Genomic DNA, 23,628 nt, shown 5'->3' with positions numbered 1-23,628 from the left:
GCCAGGGATCGAACCTGCAACTCAACAATGACCCAAACCACTGCAGTCAGATTCTTAACCCACTCTGCCACAGCTGAAACTCCTTAATTCATTTGTGATAACAGAAATCCTTTTTTTTTTTTTTTTTTTTTTAGAAATCCCCCCCCCTTTTTTTTAGGGCCACACCCTCAGCATATGGAAGTTCCTAGGCTAGGGATCAAACCAGAGCTATAGCTGCTGGCCTACACCACATCCACAGTCACAGCCACAGCAACGCCAGATCTGAGCCACATCTGCAACCTACACCACAGCTCATGGCAATGCTGGATTCCTAACCCACTGACCAAGGCCAGGGATCAAACCCATGTCCTCATAGATACTAGTAAGATTTGTTTCTGCTGAGCCATGACAGGACTCCTCAACCAGTCCTTGTTAACTGTCAACTGAACTTCATATTTTTCCGGAACACATTATATTACCATAAATGAAAACCACCAGGCTGAGGACTATTTCTTTCTTTGCTTTTGATTTCTTATGAATCTGACCTATTCTTTGCATCATTTCTACAAACTAGCTGAAAATTTGACATTGTAGGGTACCTTAAACAGCATGCAAGGCATTACTAAATAAGCCAATAAAACACTACTTGATAACCTGAGGACTGTGTGGTAGTTTAGTTTCACTGGCTGATTTTATGACTTCTGTGAGCTAAAATTAAAATTCCCAAACCCCTTATCACGGTAAGGAGCAATCCAAGGTTGTGGCTCATAAGCAAAATAGCTCTTCTCTTCTCCCAAGTTCCTTTATCCTTATGGCTGCTTTTTTTCCATCAGTAGCAAAGCAGGGGGTAAGGCAGAAAATGAAAAAGCTTCATTAATTTCAAATACCAAATTACTGGATGACTTGGGCAGCCATGGTTTAATCCTGCTTTTTAATTATTAGTGGTATGAGAAAGCACACTTTATAATTACCTTTTTTCCTGAAGTTTCTCTAAAAGAATAATGACTAAGGGAGGCAAACACATTACTGTACCCTCAGACCTGCAGTTCTTTATGACGATAGCTTTCAGGGAGTATAATTTCCCTATGGAAATGAAGAACTGGCTGTCTGGAGAGACTGGAGTGAGGTCGCCATCTAGTGGCTGTGTATTGAAAACACACTTCAAATAGTAGCATGGTTGGCTTCAGTGGGCTAAATAAACCCACGGGAGTGAGCAAGGGATATAGGATGTTTTGCAGGCTTCAGTCTGCACTGAAGGGAGTTCAGTGCCTAGGGAGTAACACTGCCTAGGGAGTTCTTAAATAATTAATTCAGGTTTGGCTGTGGGTTCTAGACTTGCCATCATTTTTATATATCTTTGCTTATATTCATTACATAAAGTTAAATTACCCTATAGGCATATAGAATAACTTCACCTCCACTACTAAGTTATATCTATGAACAATCGGAGGGTTCTGGATCCTTGTTGTAGTTCTCTTTCTCTTCGTTTTGGGAAGGAGGAGGGTAGATATTGTTGTCTACCTACTGAAAGGTATTTCCCACCCCACCCCAATTCATTCCACTATATTTTACTTATAAAGACAAATCATTTTCTGGGGATGAACTGTGAAGTCTAACGAGCAGCTTGATTTGCTCAAATCATACAGACATGAATTTCAAGCTTAACTCCATAACTCCCTCCAAGTTCATGCTCCCATTACATAAAATGACGATAAGAACACTTCACGTGTAAGACCACGGTGTGCTAGAGATTAAAGGAGTTGCTGTGTGTAAAACAGCTAACCCAGCACTTAATGGCAGCTGGGCACTGGGTACATATGGGATGCTCTTCCTCTAGCCATAGACTGTCCACCTCAACTTTCTCACGTGCACGCACACACACACATACACACTCCCATCTGCACACACACGTACATGGCTCACTCTCATTCCTGACTCCAAAAGCATAGACGTTCAGGCTCACGATTATAAAATCAAATTAAAGAACCCAAAATTGCAGAAACCATATGATGAAAATAGCCTTAGCAATAATAGAATTACAAGTTTAAAAATGAGGAAAGAAAGGTTTAGTGTAACTATCCCAAAGGTGTAAAGCATTTTAGTGCCAATGACTGTTAAACCCCAGAGCTCCTAACTCTAACCTGTCTTATTCACAGGAGAAACTATGGAGATGGCTTGGGCCACTGACTTCATTTGACAGGCCCAGAAATAGTAAGTGACTTTCCCAACATCCTGCAGAGAATCAACATCAGGGCCCGGGTCTCCTGACATGAACAGAGTTCTGTGAAACACCTCATGCTGCCCTACATGTTCCTTTCCCTCGTGGGCAAGAGGTCGCCTAACAGATATGCACTGCTCTGGAATGCTGGAGAGAATAAACTTTAGAATGCAGCATGGTCGGTGTCCTCTTCCTTCCATCCTAGACCTTAGCAAATTATCCATCACATGCTGCCCGATCTACCCTCATAAACCGGATTTCTCCAACCCAAACTGATAATTTTCTCCTCATTGTCGTCGTCTTCATTTTTATTTTGCTGTTGTTGCTGTGCCCACAGCATACAAAAGTTCCCGGACTGGGGATTTAACTAGAGCTACTGCAGTGACAACACCGAATGCTTACCTGCTAGGCCACCAGGGAACTCTGATAATTTTCTCTTCTGACCGACAATTCTAATCTTACCCTACCAAAGTAGAATCTCGTAATATATCCCTTCTCTTATTTTTCAAATACCAGAACCCTAATCTACCTAACTGGTTCACTGTTTGCGGAAACAGGTAGTCTTGTGTGCTTCCCTTTTATCTTCTGCAATCTCTGGCACAGCTGCACTAGAACAAGCTGCCAGGAAATACCTATTGTTTGGGTGAGGCTCTGAGTGTTCCTTTACGTATGGATTCATTCACTTACTCCTTGCCCTCCCAGAATGTAGATTCCACCAGACCAAGGACCTGCTTCTTTGTTCACCATCATATACCCAGTGCCTTCTAAAGCAGTGTTTAGTAAAGACTAAGCACTCAATTAATGATGATTAAATAAAGTATTAAATAACTCAGCGCCTTCTATGTATCATGCACTGCTCCAAGCACTTGCTCGCATCTATAATGTTCTGAATTTCTGGTTTATCCATTTCCTGCCACAGGAGAGTGACTCATTCAGTACAGTACGGGAAGGAACTGGCACTTAAAAGGATGATTGATATGTGGTTTTTGAATAAATGAATGCTAGAGGATCTGTAAAATTATATCTGTTCTCCAGACACACACTCTATGCCTGAGGAAAGCGCCCCATCAATACACAATCACAGTCATGGATAAGTTCTATAATACAGATCAATGAAATGGGATTATGAAAATACAGAGGAAGATTTTAGTCTTACCTGAGCTTGTCAACAGAGAACTAGATATGTGACTTCTGCTGAGCAAAATAAAGGTTTGGGGGCAAGAAAAACAAAAAAACAAAAAAAAAAAACCTTTGCTCAATATGAGAACAAAGAGAGGTGAATTTCACTGAAGCTGTACTCACCCTCAGCCACGTCATCGTCCACGGTTAGCTTAAGGCTTTTTCCTCTCCGCACCACCCGCACGGTGTGCCATTCATTGTCATTGAGCTTCTGCCCTGCATACAGGGTCTCTGGTCCTTTGCCTAAGGGCAGTGGTAAGCGCCAAAGTTAGAATCAATTCTAAAAGCAGTGCTCATGGCATCAGAGTCATCAAAGCCACACTGGTGCACATGACCCGGTAGCATTCAAGGACTCATCTCCTTTCAAAGCCCATCTGAGCTCCACTGATCCAACAGGATCCTCCACAGTAGTTCCCAAATGCAAAAATCTCAACTGAAACATAATGGACCATAGCAAGTAAGGACCCTCTTTTACCTAGAGGTGCAAGACATTTAAGAATCAATGATAATAAGCAAACAATTATAGGAAATGGCAGTCAGCTGTCACTTTCTTTCCCAGAAATCTTAGATGTCAGGTGAATTTCTTGAAGATACAAGAAATTCATCACACATTTTTAGAATCATTTGGTCACTTAGGCATAATACACCAGTCTGGCTTTTGGAGGGCATCCACCAACTGGATGAGCAAAGAGCTTGGCAATCCCTGCTTTTAACTTGACATTTCCATTCTCCAGAATTCTTACCAGAATTCAGTGATCACAGAAATCACAGCAGTAATTGTCACAATAATAATAACATCAAGGTTTAAATCCCATTATACATAATGCTCCTGAAGGGAATATGATGGGCCCCAGACTTATTCATTGCTCAGTGTCTTCCAAAAAGATCCAAAGACCTAAAACATGAAATAATGCAAAATTCCAAAATTGAACCTGTTTAGGTCAAAAGAACATTCACTACAATGTACTGTTAAATAAAAGAATAAACCAAGTTGGTCTCAAAGATACATAATCAAGATGTTCAAGAGGATGTTCAAGGCAGAATCAGGTGCAACAAGGAATTACAGTATTAGCGGAAAAAAACTGGCAAGACAAACACCCAGGCATTAAAACAATTCAGTCAGTGATGGCAGAGAAAGGAATGCTATGTTCCACTAGCCACTGGACTGAGAAGTAAGTTGAAATGACAAAGAAGATTGCACAGAACCAGAAAACTTAGAACAAGTTTGCTCTCTCTATGTCGAGAGCTGATCCCATGCAGAAAGATGTTGCTTCAATCCTCCTAGATTAGTCAATCAATAGTTGGATATATAGAAAGGCTTATCTTTGGAAATAACTTGCAAAAAAAAAAGCTGAAACATGTTGGGCAATACCTCTCTCTGGATGTTATACATCTGTGGTATTTCAGAAGACCGCACTCTTGGCTCCAGACATATAGAAGCACAGGGCCAGGTACACAGCAGGTGTTTTAATTAGTGCTTGTTGAATACCTGATGTTTTCCTAGGTCTTTGCCTTTCTAGAAACTACTAAATAAGGGCAATATATTTTTAATCTAAGTAATTTTGAAATTTTTATTATATAACTTTCACTAGCCACTCTCTCCCCTCCTCTACCTCCAAGACTAAGGATATTTAGTCTTGTTTAGGTGAGGAAAAAAAAGAGAGCATCACTTGCATAGAGATCTTTTATGCCGGGTATTTTTAAACTGTACCTTTTAATTTTGAGGAATTAGTATTCTTATTAACTGATGATTTTAAGAGTTATATTAGCAATTGAAGTTTGGGGAAGTTTCCTTCTTGAAAAATAAACAGGCTTTTAAAGTGGGACGATTTCTTTTCATTGCAAGGTATTCAGCAGGTAATCTGCATTTAATATTTATCAGGATGTACCTGTATCCCAAGCACAATCCACATTAGCAAAAATCCTGGGAACTCAGTGGAGAAACTTAGAATGGGCCAGATATACCCAGAACTGAGTAATGATGCCATGAGACCAATGAATCGTAAGAAAAAACTATTTCTACAACAAACCATTTAATATTCAGTCTTAGCCTTTCTCTGTGAACACATCTGTCTTTAATAGTATCTAAAATGGGAGTTTCCGTCGTGGCGCAGTTAACGAATCCAACTAGGAACCATGAAGTTGCGGATTCCATCTATGGCCTTGCTCAGTGGGTTAAGGATCCGGCATTGCCGTGAGCTGTGGTATAGGTGGCAGACGCGGCTCGGATCCCACGTTGCTGTGGCTCTGGCGTAGGCCAGAGGCTACAGGTCTGATTCGACTCCTAGCCCAGGAACCTCCACATGCCGAAGGAGCAGCCCTAGAAAAGACCAAAAAAAAAAAAAAAAAAAAAAGAAAGTATCTAAAATGTATACACTGTAACAGGCTTTTCTCTACATTTCCAATGATTAGATAGCACTGTTCATTATATCATTAAATTCAGGTCTAAAACTGATACAACAGCAAACTATGTGAGCACTGGGAGAAAATGGACCCACATCATGTGGGTACTTTGAAGCAAGAACAGATGTTCTCAGAAGAAACAAATCTGCCTTTGTTGTTTCATGTTTTTATTCTCTGTATTCTACATGCAAAATTCTCCAATGAGAAAGAAGAAAGTAAAGAAGATGTGGAAAATATTGGCTCTGGAGGCAGAATTGCTACAAATACAGGCTTTTAAAGAGCCCCTTAAAGGTGGCATCTGTTCTTTAGACAATTTTGTGCACATTACTTAACTTTTAAGATTGGGGACAAGATAAGAGGGAGAAATATGAACACAAACACAGTCGGTTTGGGGACATTGCTACATTAATGCCACATTAGCCACAGAGATGGAAAAAAGCTTTGCCTCAGCCCAGTGTGTCTTGAGTGTGGCTGATATTCGGCAGGTACTTCTGGAGTCCTTGAAATGTCCACTATGGTCAGATTCACAATGTGCCTCCAAAGTTCAGAATGTGATAGCCTAGGACCAACAATGTGAAAGGAAAAAAAAAGTAACTGAAACCTCTCATGCCCCACTGCTTGGTTACATTTGATACCTCCGATTACTCCAAGCATAGAAGAAAAGATTCACACCCATCCCCTTAAAATGGCAGGGGAATGAGTGTTATTTGATATTTATTTTCAAGCAAAAGAGAAATCTCAGTGAGCTTCTGAAAAACTCTCAGCCTCCAAAAGCAGAGAGTCAATGGCATTTGTCTTTAATCAAGCCAAAAGGTCAATGCATTCTACTAGAAGGAAAGTTAGCTTTAAACTCTGCTGGAAATGTATGCAAATAGAGGGGAAGAACAAATCTAATCCGTAGCCTAAGCATAAAAATGGACTGATACACCACACAAGATGTAGACCCATGCTGAAACGTGGATACTTACAAGCTGATAGGTTTTAGAAATAAGAGGATCTAAACTGAAGACTTCTATGGCAGATTCAAGCACAAAGCCAGCAAAGCGGCATTAGTAAAACAATGATTGTCAAGAGTTCTTTGTTGTTAAGTAAAGGATGGTCCAGATAAGAGGAAAATAATCGTTTGAGTTGAGATTTAAAATGGAACTGGAGAGAATGTAAATGATGGCATATATACATATGCTATCAATTTCCCAGCATTGCCTTTTTGAATACTTAGAAGAAGAATGATCTGCAATTGGGTACACACTGGATGTACGCATTAGATGTATGTTTCCTTCTTTTAAAGTTTAAATAATAAATATTGATCGCACAACAACCCTTTGATTCCTTTTTTGGCTGTTTAGATCATCAATGTTTGATCTAAACACAGAAAACAAGTTATCTGACACCTCATAGTTGAATTTCCCAGGTCATGACACCCATGCCTGGAGTCAAGGAGCAAAACTGCAGATGAAGATTTCAAGGAGGCGTAAATCTGAAGAAGTGAGGTGCTGAATTATTACTGTGGAACAGAGTGCCTTCAATGAGATGCCCACTCAGAATAGCCTCATTGCAAACTCATGCAGCATCATCTCTTTCCCCTGAAGGCTTGTCTCACAGAAGAGCCTCTGATGAATGGGGCTAGAGTACGAGAATCATGAATGAAGGACACAGACCAGACTGGTTTTTTGACGTATTCTACAGTAACCCATGGAAGCCACAGCTAAGAACAAAGTGAACATGAAAAATTAGGGGAAAATACCCTTTGAGAGAGAAACCACTGCTGACTTGCTTGGAGAAAGATGACACTCAGGAGCAGAAAATTCCCTCTTTGGGCAGATAGGGAAGGGAGTGTGTGGGAAAAATCTGTATTTGAGCATTACCAAAGGAACACAACTTCACACATGGGCTTTGCATTTTAAGTAGTTAGAACTATTTAGGGGTGTGTGTGTGTGTGTGTGTGTGTGTGTGTGTGCGCGCGCGTGCGCGCGCGCATGCGCACATGTGTTTTAACAGAAGCTTCATATTACATGAATGTGTTATTCCCCCCAGGAGCAATATAACCAGCAAAACTACAAGATACCCAAATACCTTGTATTTCAATAATCTCTCAATGTATTTCTAAGACCCGCCCAAACCAACTAAACCAGATGGTTTTGCTCATATGCAGGATCTAAAAATTCCTTCCATGATTCACAAAGTGCTATTTCTAAATGTAGGTGGGTACCATTTAGAAACTTTGATCAGGGAGGGGGTTGGGGTAGGAGGGTGGAGACTAAGGAGGCAGCACCTGCATCACAGTCACTGGACACCTTTCTAATTGTACAGGAAGGGAAAAGGAGCAATAACTTAATTTCCTTGGAACTATGCTTCACATGAACCCAAATTCCTACAAGGCATAAACAATACGAATCTCATTCCTTTGGAAGGGTATATAGTGAAGTTATACACCTAAATGACATGGCAAATAAATATGCAAAACGAGACACCATGTTAAGTTTAAAGAACACCAACAATATTTTTAAAAGAGAAAACTTACCTTCTGTCCACCAGCACCTTAGGTTAGGCTAGCTGAGCTGTGACAAACACTTTACTAAGCCTAAAGCACCATATATTTATCAGTCTTCCTCTCCAGGGAGAATAGACTTGGCAAGGAAAAGCAGGGGTGAGGAGGGAAAAGATGGAACTAAAGAATAAGGGTGACAAGGAAGTAAGAAATAAGCATTTTATACGTCCTCCAAATTTCAGGTTCTGCTCGTTTTCTTTGGGTTGAGAACCCAACGGAGTGAGAGGTGTTTTGTTTCGATAAAACTTATTTTTGTCAAAACCATTCACCTTCTTTGAAAAAAAAATTAATCATATTTACTTATAGAGCCATTTGGGTAAAACATTTCAAATAGATTATTTCATTCTCACCGGAGTCCTCAGGTCTCGGGAAGAACAGTCAGACTTCCTACAATAGATGTGAAAAGCATAGGACGCTTTCTGGAAGCCTTGTATTAAGATGTCTCCCAGTGAGGTAGCTAAGAAAGACAAGTGACCCAGTCCTTCGGCTTGAGCCCAGGCACTCTCCTGGAGACAGACCTGCTTCTAGTTAAAACCCACTGAGGATGCCACCGATATTTACTGGGCCTGAATAAATCCATGTCCCATGAGGCCCCGCTACACACACCATGTTCATCTCTGGGCTGCTACCCCTGTGGCCTCTACTCTGCTTGTCCAGGTGCTGTCGGAGCCCTGTTACTTACCCCTGGCCACACATCACAGAGTCTATTCACATGTTTAAATCTTTGAGGACCATCAACTGGGGTGCAGGCACATTTCTAGGGGTGTAGGAAGGAGAAATAAACAAGCTGGACAAAGTCCTTGCCTCTTATAGAGCTCACAGGCTAGTCTGGGGTGCAGAATGATGAAAGACAAAACAGAAATTAAACGGGGGATATTTTCAGATGGAATTGAGTCCTATCAAGAAAATAAAACAGAGTACTACCATGAGAAGTAACTGGGGTGGGGTGTGGGAAGAGAGGACTGGCTACCTCACAGAATGCCCCAGAAAGGCCCAAGGTGACACCTTTATTCTGTACTTGGCTGGATGGCTGGATGGACAGCCATTAGGTGAGATGCTCAGAAAAGGCATCTCTGAGAAGGAGTCAGGCGTGCAAATAAGCGAGGCAATGGGAACAGCCAGGGCAGAAGCTCAGAAAGAGCCTGGCATGATGGAGGAACAAAAAGAAGCCTGTCGTGTCTGGGGCTTGTGCCCAAGGGAGAGAGTGTAGAGGGGAGAAGGTGGCAGTGTAGGCAGACTCCAACCACAAGAGGCCCTAGAACCTGAAAGCTGCTCCAAATGCAATGGGAAGTCACTGGGAGGTCTTCAGGAAAGAGATCACAAGACCAAATATAAGTTTTAAAAATCACTCCGGATGCTATGGGTGCGCTGGGCCAGAAGAAGTGAACAAAAGTGACAAGGAAATGCGCAGAAAGCCATTAAAGGCAGCAAATGAAAGTGACTTGGACCACAGAGGTAGCAATCGAAACAGGAGGGAAGATTTGGGATGTATTTTAGAGGTGGGGTCAACAGTGCTTGGAGAGTAGTTTGGGAAGAGGATTGGAAGTGGGAGAGAGAGAGGACTCAATGGTGACTCCTGCAGTTGGTCTAAGAACCTGGGTAACCCTCAACTAAGAAGAGAAAGATTCCAGAAAAAGTAAAATATGACTGATTCTATCGGCCAGGGGAGCTTACCTCTGCTATTGATGTTTTTCCTACCTAGCATCAGTCACAGGGTACCATCTCCTAGTCACTTCCTACTGCTAAAAAGTGTGAATCAGAGGCCACTGATCACATGATTTTCTTAGAATGGAGCTAATTTGCACCTTGGGCCAACAGTGCCTACTAATGATGCAAGGTTGCTGGGTTCCTGTTGTCTCTGTCTCTGTCTGGCTGGCTCTCTCTCTCCCCCCTCTTCTTCCCTCCCTTCCTCTCCCCTTTCCTGCCTTCCTGCCTCCCTTCTTTTCTTTTTACATGTTTTCCCAGCATAGTTTCAGTCATGTGTTCTCACTCATGCCTTAGGACTTGGAACAAGGAGTGCCCCTCTCATTGCACAGCAAACATTGGCCATCCATTTAGTAGGGTCTCTATAAATTGTGATCACAGTATAAAATGAGCCCATTCATCCCAACTAGAAGAATAGGGCATTTCAATTTTGGAATCAAATGAATCCAGAGCAGATATATCTCCAAAGGAACAAGTGACTCCACAAACAATGAGAAAGAATCTGGCCCACAATTTACTGCCAAATCTCAACTATAAGTCATAAATTCACAGCATTGCTTAGGAGTGCTGAGCTGAGGACAGTCTCAGGATTTCTTGTGATAATCTCCCTCCAGGAAACCGATTTTCAGAGTTGAAGGCAATTTGCTCACGGACAGGCAGAAAGATGCTTCTGTAGATACTGATTCCACTCTTGATTTGAAAAAAAAATAAACTTTCTAAAATATACTGGTACTTTTCCTACCATTGTCGTGATATAATTAACACAAACTGGTCTTCCTTTGACAATTTAGAATGCTGTATCTTAGGGTCTTACTATGTGATCTCTATTGTTGAGCACCAAAGACACAGATTTGAACCTGACAGAGATTGGTTAAAGAGATTTTTAACCAGCATACGCACCTGAACCTGCTTCCCTAACATCTTCCTAATAGATTTCTCATTTGAGTCTGTTTCTTTGTGGATTGACCTTTTTGTGCTTTTAAACTGTCCAATTATGAATTGAAAAGTCTAGTTAATTACTCCTAATTATTTTTTTTTATGGTCACATCTATGGCATATGAAAGTTCCCAGGCCAGGGGTCAAATCAAAGCTGCAGCTGCCGGCGTACACCACCGCCACAGCAAAGCAGGATACAAGCTGCATCTGTGACCTATGCTGCAGCTTGCAGCAACGCCAGATCCTTAATCCTTAATCCACTGAGCAAGGCCAAGGACGGAACCTGTATCCTCACAGACCCTACATTGGGTTCTTAAGATGCTGAGCCACAAAAGGAATTCCAATTACTCTTAATTATTAATATTTTGCTTAAAATAGGAATTAAATGAGGCATAAGACATCTCCCATTAGTTTTTTCATATCTTCATAAGTTCTCTATCTCCATCCATCCCTTCTCTGACCCTTCTGGAAAGCCGGAAGTGTGCACCTCTTCAGTAATTCATCAACGCTTTTATTTTGTAAATCAGCACTCTGTCCCTTGTATTGAGGGTTCCGTTTTGTTTTGTCTTGTTTTGTTTTTTAATATATATTCAGTGCCTCCACTTCTGTGGCCTTAGAGGAAGAACTTGCTACCTTCATAGCCCCCGACAACTAAGCAGAGTATCTCACACCATGATAGTGAGTGGATAAATGGAACTGAATGCATTAACCAACAAATAAGTAGAGAGGCTGAGGGAAAGGCAGCAGAAGACTTGAGTGAATTAGACAAACTTGAAGCTAAGAGACATCAGGCAGCAGATATAAACAGAATAAAAACACTACCTTTCCTTTTAAATGCAGTTTTTCCCCCAGTCAAAAGAAAGCATGGTCTTCTGGGAAACCAATGTGGAGATGAAAGAGGTGCCAATTACACTGCATACATGATCTTATTTAGGTCCGTACTAAGAAGCTGATATAGTTTACCCAATTATATAGATAAAGAGGCAGATCGAAGTGTTACAAGTTAAAGGTCGCACAGCCATGGAACTCAACCCCAGTCAGTCTGTCTGCAAAATCTCTTCACTGAGCCTCATTTATTTTCACAGCTCCATCATGGTTATGCCCCCAGGTTATCCCAGGCTAGGGATTTAAGGAGGAATGAGGTGAAACCAGGTAAAGACCATGGAAGAAATGGGAGTACACTGCCCAATAGGACACAGAAAATCTAATGGGGGGGGTGGAGGTGGTTAATGAAAAGTAGGACCCAATTTCACTTTTGTTTTTTCAAATTTACTTCCAAGACTAGGATCTAGTCCTAGCATATAGGACCTACTAATGGAGCCAAAAGAAGTTGAAAGTTTACATTGGAAGTGTAGGGTAAATACGCCATCCCATTTGAGGACCAGCAGGAGATATTCTGATATTCCTCCCCTCCGCCAGCCTCAGATTTTGGTCATAGCAGCAGCTGGCAATTCCTGCTACCACTGGGTCACACACACAGTCTCACAGTCCCAGCCTCGAGCAGGGTCAGTTCTCAGGCCTTCTCTGAAGTCAGGAGGGCCCTTCCTGCCTGCCTGCAGGAGTAACCGAGTAATGGGGGAGGTTGCTGACAAACAGGGGGAGGGACAGAGCTGATGGGTAAAGGTCCCAGTCTCCCGCCTCTGGAACAGACAGTTCTTGGAGGTGTTCACTACAACACCCTCTATCTGTCCCCTTCTATGTGGCTCCAGGCAGAAACGGTGACAAAGGATGCTCACATTGGTGTTTCTTCCTTCATGCTCATCCCCTCTGCTCCTTCATTCCCACTTGGGAAAGTCACCTAACCTCTCTGGTTCTCATCGCAGCCACCTCACAGGTACTGCTGGAGTATAATCCACCTCACAGATACTGTTTAAGTTACTAGGGAGGAAAGGACCAAATGCTTCCCATTTCATCTCAGCCTGCGTTCCCTTAAGAGCAGAGTCTGAGACAAGGACTTGGCCATGATGACAGCCAGAGGGGTTAGGTGACTTTCTCACAGTCACAAGGTTATTATAGTGTGATGTTTAGAATCCAGACATCCTGACTCCAGGGATAGAACTCTTCCCGTGAACCCCTAGCTGCCTGAAGTCTATGAATTCCAGGGAGGAGGGGACAGTGGTCTGCTGTCAGCACTGAGGGCAGACTTTAGGGCTATGGTTATAAATTAGCCCATAGTGACCAGTCTCAAGGTTGGGAGAAAGTGGCATAGGCCTCTGAGGACAGTCTTCAGGCTTTCTATCATGAGGACCCATGAGGACCCTCAGGGACCATAAAGAGCTCTTGAGAAGATGAGATCACCATCATCCATCATTCTTAATTAGCTTAGGTCTATTGAAAAAAAAAAAAAAAGCTAAGAGATACAGTCTTTATACCCAAAGGCCCTTCAGGCTCCATGTTTTTAACAGTTACCATATCCTAAGTGGGGGACCTAATTTTAAATATAAAGATACAGTCGCTGAGTGTTAAAAGCATCCCCAAAGTTCTGTAAAATGGCATTTCCATAGCAATCCCCACATTTGCAGCATCTTTTTCTACAACAGAAAGTACTACATCTATGGCAAGAATGGGAAAGGAATATTTCCAACCTATCTCCTTGGGAGGAGAATTACAAGGTCCACTGGCTTATGAGACTGATGACATTAGCTCATCACCACTGTGGACAGAGGCAACTGCCACACTGAATGGTCCTGCCACCTGCATGGACCCACTTCTCCTCCTAACATCCAGATTGTGCAATTGGGAGATCCAGGAGGCTGGATTAGCAGAATGATCATTCTTTTCTGGTCCTAATTCACTAAGATGATGATTCCTCCCTCTTAAAATAATATGTATGCAGGTTTGAAAACATGAGAAATTCTAGCTCTCCATCTCACTAGAAATATCTCTTCATGGTACCCACCAAAATAAAACTTACAAGACAAGCACATAGACGAAAAAAATTAAAACCCGAGTGTCAACAAAAATAGATCAAGTATTTTAATTCAAGTGTATTTCTCTCCCCTGAAGTGATGTAAATGGAACAGGCCTCTCCTGCAGTGAGTGTGGCCTTGGGTCAGTCACACAAAGTGGCTACCCTGGCGAACGTGACTTATTTCCTCACGCTGTCTTTATGCTTTTGTACAATGGTTCAGGTAGAGCATGGAAATGAACTTCAGACTGCTGACTGCTTTATCCATGCACCACGAATTCCTGATTCCACCCGGAGCATCAAGCAAAAGGAAACTGTTCCTACTGAAGAGGGTGAAGGCACCACCCTTTTCCAGGCTGTAAAAAGGAAGATGAGTTTACCTGGGAGGTTCACTATGTACTAGAAAAGCACTGTGGAAGTTTCTGGGGGTGCAAAGATGAAAAAGATGTAATTACGACAAATGAGGAATTTGGAGCCTACTGCAAGAACCGAACAAATAAAAACCAACTGTGTGGAAGGAATGGGTTACAGCAGCTTGCACTGGGTAGCCTGGTGGTGGGGCACCTAATCCATGTAGAAAACTAAGTTATCAACTACCCTTTCCTCTTCATATTTCTTCATGCAGGACCATATAGATCTGATAAAGCAGAGACCAAGATTTTCATTTTTATATTCTTAACAGCTCTAAATAGTACTGTCCTTGGCATGCTCAGTGGATTCTCAAAGTTGAAGAGTGACTGAACACATTTCTTTTTCTTATACTTGTATTAGACTCTATTAACAATAGCTAATACATAAATTTGATTTACCAGACACTGGCCACTGGACACCATTCTAAGTGTTTTTCACTCATTAATTAATACATTGATCCAATAAGGTTGTTGTCATTGATTGAACTGTGGACAATATTTGCTGACCTTTTCTATCAGCCTTTTCCTAATAGCTCCCTCCTTTCTGGAGGATTATATTTCCTGTCCCATCAAGTAAGGAATTTTATGTGACCTGCATCACAACTGAAAAAATATGAGCAGAAATGTCTCAAGCCCCTTAGAAGGTCTAAGAGCCATTACATCACAGGCTTTTTTTCCCCTTTGCCACAAATCCAAGATGTGACATATTAGGGATGCTTCTTCAGCCAGGGTCCAGAAATGAAGAGGATATGAAGCCGAGCTGCAGAAGAATCATGATGGATATGAATGAGAGTGAAAAACAAATCTCTGTTATTTTATTTGTTTGTTTTGTTTGTTTATGCCACACCCATGGCATCTGGAAGTACCTGAGCCAGGAAATGAATCTGAGCTACAGCCATGACCCTTGCCTCAGCTATTGCAACATCAGATCCTTTAACCTGCTGTACAGGGCTGGGGGTCAAACCCGCACCTCCATAGCAACCCGAGCCACTGCAGTGAGGTTCTTAACCACTGCACCACAGTGGGAACTCCAAAGCTTTGTCCGTTAAAGTCTCTAAGATGATGAAGAGAAGCGTTTTTGACTGCAGAATAAGTGAGCAGAGCTGACCTATCAATACCCACACTTTAATTTGAAACTGGGGCAGAAAAATCTTCAGGCTATTGTCCAGGGCCACACAAGTAGTAATTGCTGGGATTTAAAGCTGGCAGCCTGGTTCCACCTTGCCCTTAATTACTACACTACACAGCCTCTCCTAGCCAATGGATGAACCAAGAATGTTAAGAGCTGCAAAATGAGTCCTCACAGTGAAAGAGTCCACACAAGCCCTTAAGGAAAAAAAATATAAAACTATTATCAAGGTACACAAGAGAAACACCTTTAATTTCTGGGTGTATAGAAGACAAAGAAAGGCAGAAAAAATAAAAAGAAGGCAATAGAAAATGGGAGAAGGGAGAAACATACAAAGAAAATGACAGGTGAAAGAAATCTCAATGTTTGTGAAATTGCTCAGAGACAAGACTCTCTTCTGGAAAAAAAAATAAAACTCTCAAGATTCTTATCTTTAAAATGCTGCCAGAACACAGAACAAATAAAATATTTAGAAGCATGTATTTTAGAAATTATCTAGGTTTTTTTTTTTCCACTTTAATCACATCTCCTCCTCTGTGATCTATACAGGATGACAACAGGCACGTCTCACCCAGGGGATGCCGTTTATAAGCATGGAACAGTTCTGTCATCTCAGCTTTCAGATTTATCATCGTTGTTAGGAGGTAATCTAGACCAGCAGTTCTTGCACTTTAAACTTGATAAGAAGCACCTGTGGATAATATTAAGAATTCAGATTCCAGGATTCCAGACTTTTATTTGTCTTTTGCCAACTTTTATCTCTCTCCTCAACCCTGTTTTCCTATCTCATGCTTTCAGGTTATCTCCTAAACAAAACCCCATCTTTCCTCTAGAAAAGAGGAATGACCTCTTAAGGACGTCACCATGCAATTCCACGCAGAGGTCATCAGGGTGGCAGTCCTCCCCGACTGTCCCTGCACCCCCTCTTCCACATCCAAACCACAGCCAAGCCAGGCCATTCTATCTCCCAGGTGCTCCCTGAGCAGATCCTCTCTGTTAGTTCCCAGCCCGCTACACCTGTTCTGGCCTCCTGCTGCTTTCACCTGAGGTGTTGCTGGAGTTCTGCTCTCGGCTTCTCTGGCTCCCAGCCTTTCACACTGTGACTGGAACTACAACTACTCTCCAACAGAAATTTCTTCATTTCAGTTCCTAATAACAACCCACAAAGGCCACTAAATGTCTAGGTACAATGAAGGCACACAGAGCCCTTGGGGACCCAACCCCAGTATAATTTTCTATAACCACACTTCTCCTAACACATATAACACTCCAACTGTACCAGCGGTGTCTGGCTATTTCATCACTTTCACCCTATGCCCTCTTCTCAGAACCTGATTCAATTACTTCCATATCGAAGCCCTCCCCACCAGTTCCTCAAACTCACTATAACTCTATTTCTTTTTCTGTTTTGGCCACACCCACAGTATATGGAAGTTCCCAGGCCAGGGATCGAATACAAGCTGCAGCTGGAACCTAAGCCACACCCGTGGCAACGCTGGATCCTTAACCCACGGTGCCTGCGGAGGATTAAACCTGTGCAGCTGCAGAGACAACGCTGGATCCTTAACCCTCTGTGCTCCAGCAGGAACTCTGTATAACTTTTTTTCATCTATATAGTAGAGAACAAGAATAGTAACTAAGTCACAAGGTTTTGTCAGGATGAATCAAGGTATGTGTAAGACATTTAATAGTGACCAGCGCCTGCTGCATGCTAAGGGAAACTTACTGATCATAGTGACGGTTTAAGTATTTTTCTCCCTGCCATGGACATGATTAGGAAGCCCACATTCAAGGGATGAAGTAGAAGCCCACAGCAAATGGAAATTTGAACCGTATCATATGATGGGACAGAGTCCTAATGCAATTCCATCACATCACAAAATCAACCTGGAACATCTGTAAAGTGATGTTTTTGTGACAGTTTCTCCTCTCTCTCCCTCTCCTCCCCACTCTCCCTCTTCCCCTCCATTATTAGTTGAAGAAGAAACAAGGAAGAAGAAGAACCAAAAACTGTTTACAGGCTGCCTAGTGTAGACCAAACACACTACTTTCTATAATCCTCCTAATTCTCATAAGCATAGCTACTTCACACTAGTGTATGAAATTTGAATTCCTCATTCTATATTACAAGGGAAAAAACTGAAGTTCAGAGATTTTAAACAAAATAAATAAGGTTATTTAGGTTGAAAGTGGCAGAAACAAGGATCAAACCCCTGTCTCCAAACACAGTGTTTTATTCACACACTTCAACGTTTCCACAAGCCAAATATTTTTATTAGTCAATTCATGAGCACTTGAGATCAACAGCTGGCTGGTAAAATAATATTGCTTATGGATCATTTAGAGGTATTTATCACTTTTTGTATTACTGTATATGCCCTTATAAATAATTGTTTGGCAAAGAGTTGATTTTAAAGACATTTTCTCAAGATACTATTTCTTTTAAACATTATAAGAAATTCTCCCCTATTCTGATATATCTGACAGATTTGGGGGGAACAAACTCCAACTTGAAAAAATCATTTCAACTACACAATTCAGTGAACTTATTATTCCTTTTGTTTGAACCTTTCACATCTGACATATGGGTACCAGAGAATCCCTAGGTCTAAGTCATTCCTGGCGGCTCCCATGGCTGGAACAGAGGCTCAGTGCAAAGTCAGGAAGAGCGATGAGTCGGAGTCAGAGCTGCCGAAGTTCTTAATGAAGACAGGGATCAATCAGCCTCAAGACTGCTGGAGGCTGGCCAGAAGCTAGCTGGCGAGGGAGGAGGAAAGGGTATTGTGAGGAGAGGAATGAGGAGGAATTGGGGAGAGCTTTGCAGGGCATATGATGGCCCCGTGCTTGAAAGAAGAAGCTTTGTGGCCTGTGTCCCACTGGCCTGACCCTTCTTGGGAGCTCCTTGACCATTTCAGAGGGTAGTTAGACGGTCCCAGAGATGGCAAAGGGATGCAGGAGAGTTGTAGGGATGATGAAGCATGAAATAACTCACATTTTGCATGGGGGCTTAATATTTAATCCTCACAATATTGCAAAATAAGCACTGTTGATCCCATTTTATAGACAATGAACATAAGAAACAGAGATGTTACATTATTCTGTCCAAGGACAGCTAGAAAGTAGATCCAAAGTCAGGTTTATATGAGTATCAAGCCTTCATTCTTACACTAAACTGCCTTCTGGATGGATGATGAGTGTGTGAGTGGGAGGTGGGACTAGGTGAGCAGTGCTGCTTCTGCGGAAGCAGGAGTGGAGGCTGGAGGAAAGCAACCTGGTAGAGAAACCAGAGATGCTCCGTTGAACTGCATCTCAGGCTGGGTAAGAATGAGGGCGGGTGTGTGAGGCAGCAGGGAAATCCCGAAGGGCAGCAGGGATGAGAACCAGTAAGTCCCTGTGGGCCTTGGACTGTGTTCCTGCAGGAGGGACACTTGTACACTGGGGCCTTTGACTATTCAGTGAACTTACATTGACTGGAACTTGCCTGTAACATCTGTGGGAACTCAAGTGTCCCCCAGTTGGATTTGAGGTGAGTCACCCTGGTCTCAATAACCTTTCTATTTCTTATTAATTTTGAAGTCATATTGACTGCAAAGTACACCTGGCCAGAGCTGTGCCTATTTTTTTTAAGTTCTCATCCAAGGCTGGGACACAGTTGTTACTCAACACACACTAATATGAATTCATATAAATGTGGCTTATGGACATTGAAATTCAAATAGTGCATCAACCAACATGCTCTAACACAGAAATAGGGGGAAATAGGTTATGCACTTATTACATCTAATTATCCTCTTTGAAGTTACATATGCTCCAACTAATTCATAATCCTAGTTACGATTCATACAATGTTGTGATTTTATCCAGTTCCCTTGGGACCAGTGGAAGGACAATTTTAATACATAGTTTTGCAAACAGCAGATGTCCAACGGATTAGTGCTACTTGTTGACCTTACTCATTCATAAAACTGTATTTAGGTGATATTTAAAAATTAAGTAATAGGAATAAATAGTACTTTGGATAAAATATTCAAGGGAAGAAATGAAGGGGAAAAAAAGCCCCATAAGGACTGAATTTTAAAATGACAAGTGTTGGGAGTTCCCATCATGGTTCAGTGGTTAACGAATCCGACTAGGAACCATGAGGTTGTGGGTTTGATACCTGGCCTTGCTAAGTGGGTTAAGGATCCGGTGTTGCTGTGAGCTGTGGTGTAGGTTGCAGACACGGCTCGGATCCCGCGTTGCTGTGGCTCTGGTGTAGGCCAGCAGCTACAGCTCCAATTCGACCCCTAGCCTGGGAACCTCCATATGCCTTGGGAGCAACCATAGGAATGGCAAAAAGACAAATAAAATAAAATTAAAATAAAATGACAAGTGTAGCGGAGTTTCCGTCATGGCTCAGTGGTTAACGAATCTGACTAGCATCCATGAGGACACAGGTTCATTCCCTGGCCTTGCTCAGTGGGTTAAGGATCTGGCATTGCCATGAGCTGTGGTGTAGGTCACAGACTCGGCTTGGATCTGGTTTTGCTATGGCTGTGGTGTAGGCCAGTAGCTACAGCTCTGATTCGACCCCTAGCCTGGGAACTTCCATATGCCACGGGTGCAGCCCTAACAATAAAAAAAATAAATAATAAATTTTAAAAAATGACAAATGTAGGAGTTCCCATCATGGCTCAGCAGAAATGAATCTGACTAGTATCCATGAGGACGAAGGTTCAATCCCTGACCTCCCTCAGTGGGTTAAGGATCTGGCGTTCCCATGAGCTGTGGTGTAGGTCACAGGTGCAGCTCAGATCTGGCATTGCTGTGGCTGTGGTGTAGGCCAGCAGCTACAGCTCCAATTCTACCCCTAGCCTGGGAACCTCCATATGCTACCAGTGTGGCCCTAAAAAGACAATTAAATTATATTAAAATAAAATAAAATGTCAAGTGTAAAAGTCCTCCTTACTCCAAGAACAAATATCCACTCAATGGTTGCACAGTAGCATTTATTAACGTCATTAAATATTCATTAACTCAATAACTCAGCAAACACTGCTCATTTATAACACCCTGGGCTTTGGCTAGTGGTTGGGGATAAAAGGAGAAATGTATTAAGATCTCTGACTAATAGTTACGTAGAGTCTAATGGAGGAGACATTAGTGTAAATAATGTAATACAATGTTTTCAGCGCTCTAATGCTACTATGCGCTTGTTACACTACACCTCAGGAGCAGAGGGAGAGGGAGAAGGTATCTGTCTATGTACCTACACATGTGCCTGCCTTTTGGTCTGGGTTTGGGGTTAAGAAGATAGTGGTATTCAGTAAGCCTTCCTAGATCTTATGCTTCTTAAAGGATGAACAGGAACTAGGGCTCCAGGTAGACCAGGGATGGAAGAATATTGTATACATACTCAGACTTGCACGAGTGGGTAGGTTCATGGAACATGCGGCATTCTACATGATAAAGGAGTAGAGGGCATTTTTATGAGAGGTAGGAGTTGAGTCCAAAGAGCAGCAAATTATAAAGAACTTTATACGATAACAAATGAAATAAAATAAGATTGTGTATTTATTTTCTAAACCAAAAAAAAGTGCTTCAAATAGCTTAAATAGGCTGCAATGTGTGTTTGCTGTATTGTTTAGGATTATTCAATTTGTCTATAGCTAAGGATAAAAACAAATGGGATGAATAAAACTCACAGACTGTGTTGAATACAGAGAGCAAATGGTAACCTCTGAGACCCATTAAATGTAGAGAAAATAAAGAGAGCATATGTGTGTTAAACAAAGATAAAAAAGGTGGAACAGAGAGGTACTTGCCCATAGAAAGGGATGGAAGTACCTAGTAAACTATATATATATATAGGACCCAGACCACGTCTGATTGATAGCTGTCATCCCTAAATTACTCAACTCATTAGTGACACTCATTATGGTCCCATTCTGGCCCCACATTTTCTCTGCTAGAGACACCTATGTAAGACATCTACCTGGTCATTAGGCTAATGGGTGAGCTATAGCTGTGGCCAGATCTATTTGCTCTTGTATCTCTCCAGTAGAGCAAGTGTGTGATGGCCCCAGATGCCTTCCAGCTGCTGTAACCCTTAGCTTAGCCTCAACTCTGGTTGGTCCTTGTAACATCTGTAACACTGCATGATCAAGGATCTAGGTAGACTGGCCTTGCCATTCCACTTACTATCTATCCTGAGTGTGCCCATCTGCCTGATCTCTTTCCCCTTGCTTTTTGCTGTGCACGTTAAGTGATTTACTAAACCACATAATTATATATCTTAATTTAGTCTCTGAACATTTCTCTTCCATGACCTTTAAGGCCACCTGCCTGAGTATACTTGCAGTATCAAGGTGATTTCCCTTATCCCACAGGGATTGATATGACCAGATAATTGTTTTGGAAGAATCACTCTAGCCCTTTGGGTGTAAAGCCTAGAAGGAGTGTGAGGCTGGGAGTAGAGACCAACTCCTGACTGCCTTTTGCAGCCAATGAAATGCAACTCAGATTTCACAAAGGAAATAGAAGCTCTTGCCTCACATAGGAGAAAATTCCTGAAGACTCCAACTTTTTACTGTTAAGGCAAAATAACATCAACTCCTAAAACTCTACAAAGTCTATGCAAAAACTACTTTGAAGAAAAAGAAAAAAGAAAACCCTCATGTCAAATAAAGGCTGAGAGTCCTCCACATCCACCCAGGATTATCTGCCCTTCCTGGTGCATAGATGATGTCAGGACATCTTGCAGAATTAATGCCAACCACAGTTATCACACATTTCCAGACTCTCTCATTCAGGTCAGCAAGATGCCCTGAAGAAGCTGAAACCAGCACACTAGGAACATCAGGGGAAGGAAACGGCCAAATGATAACCCAAATGCCTCACAATGAGTAGTAAGCCAGAGGAGCATGAGAAAGAACACTGGATTTTAAGCTAGCCAGACTTGCCTTCAAATTCCTGCTTCATAAGCACCAGCTGTGTGACCTTGAATGCTTACCTAAATATCTCTCAGCCTCAGCATCTTAGAGGTGGAAACTGGTAAGAACAATGGCTTTTACCAAGGGGCTATGGTGAGAGATGTATAAGATAACACCACATATGTCCAGAATGTCTAAACGTGACTGTTACACTCTATTTCTTCAGTCTCTGGTTTATACCAACATTTTTTTCTGTCTTTTTATTGTATTTGTTTTCTTCTTTTTAATTATTTTTAATAATTATCTGCTGTATAGTAGGAAAAATTGTATTGGGGAAATAACTATACCAACATTTAAAATGTATTCCTTTAAGATAAATACCATATGATATCATTTATATCTGGAATCAAATATACAGTGCAAATGAACCTTTCCACAGAAAAGAAACTCATGGACTTGGAGAACAGACTTGTGGTTGCCAAGGGGGAGGGAGTGGGATGGACTGGGAGTCTGGGGTTAATAGATGCAAACTACTATATTTGGAGTAGACAAGCAATGAGATCCTGCTGTATGCATAGCACAGGGAACTATATCCACTCACTTGTGATGGAACATGAAGGAGGATGACATGAGAAAAAGAATATATATATATGTATGATTGGGTCATTTTGCTATACAGTAGGAATTGACAGAACACTGTAAATCCACCATAATGGAATAAATAAAAAATAATTATAAAAAATAAAATAATAAAATAAAATGTATTCCTTTAAGCATCCCAATGCTGTTGGTATGTTGCTAAGGAAACTTTTCTATAGCTAAGCAAGGCTAGCAATGGGTCATTTAGCTTTAAGCAGTTGAACTTTGGAGAAGCTTCAGAAAATTCTCCCCTCAGGGGAATACACTTCAGCTGTGAGCTTTGGGATGTCGTAAGAAGCTTACAAATTTCTCTAAGAGTGAACTTAACTTTAGGGCCACTGTGTGAAGCCAGTGTCATTTACAAAGGCCTAAAAGATGGAAAATTTCCTGGTGATGTCTTCCATTCTGAAGTTTTTCATTTTCTCATAAAACATCCTTCAATTTCTAATTTTTCCTACTTTTTTTTTCCAAATTATGGTTTTTCAACCTAACTAAAAACATCCTATTATTGTTAGATTTTGAAAAAGAGAAGATGAATTTTTGAGGCTAAATGATGTACAATTCAGATGGGTAATCTATCCCAACATGGAAACTAAACAGCCCTATTTCTCTGCTGCCATAAAGGAATATCTTACCAGATGAGCCCCTGCAGTTTCAAAGAGGG

General features: G+C 41.6%; 1 protein-coding gene and 1 long non-coding RNA gene across 44 annotated transcripts in view; both read right to left on the bottom strand.

Annotated features, from left to right (window-relative positions):
* The window catches only part of NRXN3 (neurexin 3), a 1,642,123-nt gene that overhangs the window by 862,470 nt on the left and 756,025 nt on the right, over positions 1–23,628 (bottom strand). For all 43 annotated transcript variants that reach the window (XR_014811220.1, XR_014811221.1, XR_014811222.1 and 40 more), the window contains one exon: positions 3,500–3,619. Coding sequence is in view for 37 of the 43 variants with exons in the window: in XM_084969910.1 (XP_084826036.1) it covers positions 3,500–3,619 (120 nt within the window). In the remaining 6 variants the exon portion in view is untranslated. The remainder of the gene's footprint in view (positions 1–3,499; positions 3,620–23,628) is intronic.
* Positions 11,477–16,105, bottom strand: LOC146401861 (uncharacterized). The gene is made up of 2 exons (XR_014811236.1): positions 12,971–16,105; positions 11,477–12,765 (listed from the first exon to the last, which is right to left on the bottom strand). It is a non-coding gene; the product is annotated as an uncharacterized LOC146401861 (long non-coding RNA).

The sequence above is a fragment of the Sus scrofa genome, chromosome 7 (assembly GCF_054392235.1).
Source record: "Sus scrofa isolate SSC_HxYL_T2T_F1_AM1 chromosome 7, Sscrofa_HxYL_maternal_Yorkshire_Landrace_v2.0, whole genome shotgun sequence".
NCBI classification, from domain to species: Eukaryota; Metazoa; Chordata; class Mammalia; order Artiodactyla; family Suidae; genus Sus; species Sus scrofa.
Note: the sequence above shows the minus strand (reverse complement) of the source record. Positions and strands in the feature narration are given on the sequence as shown.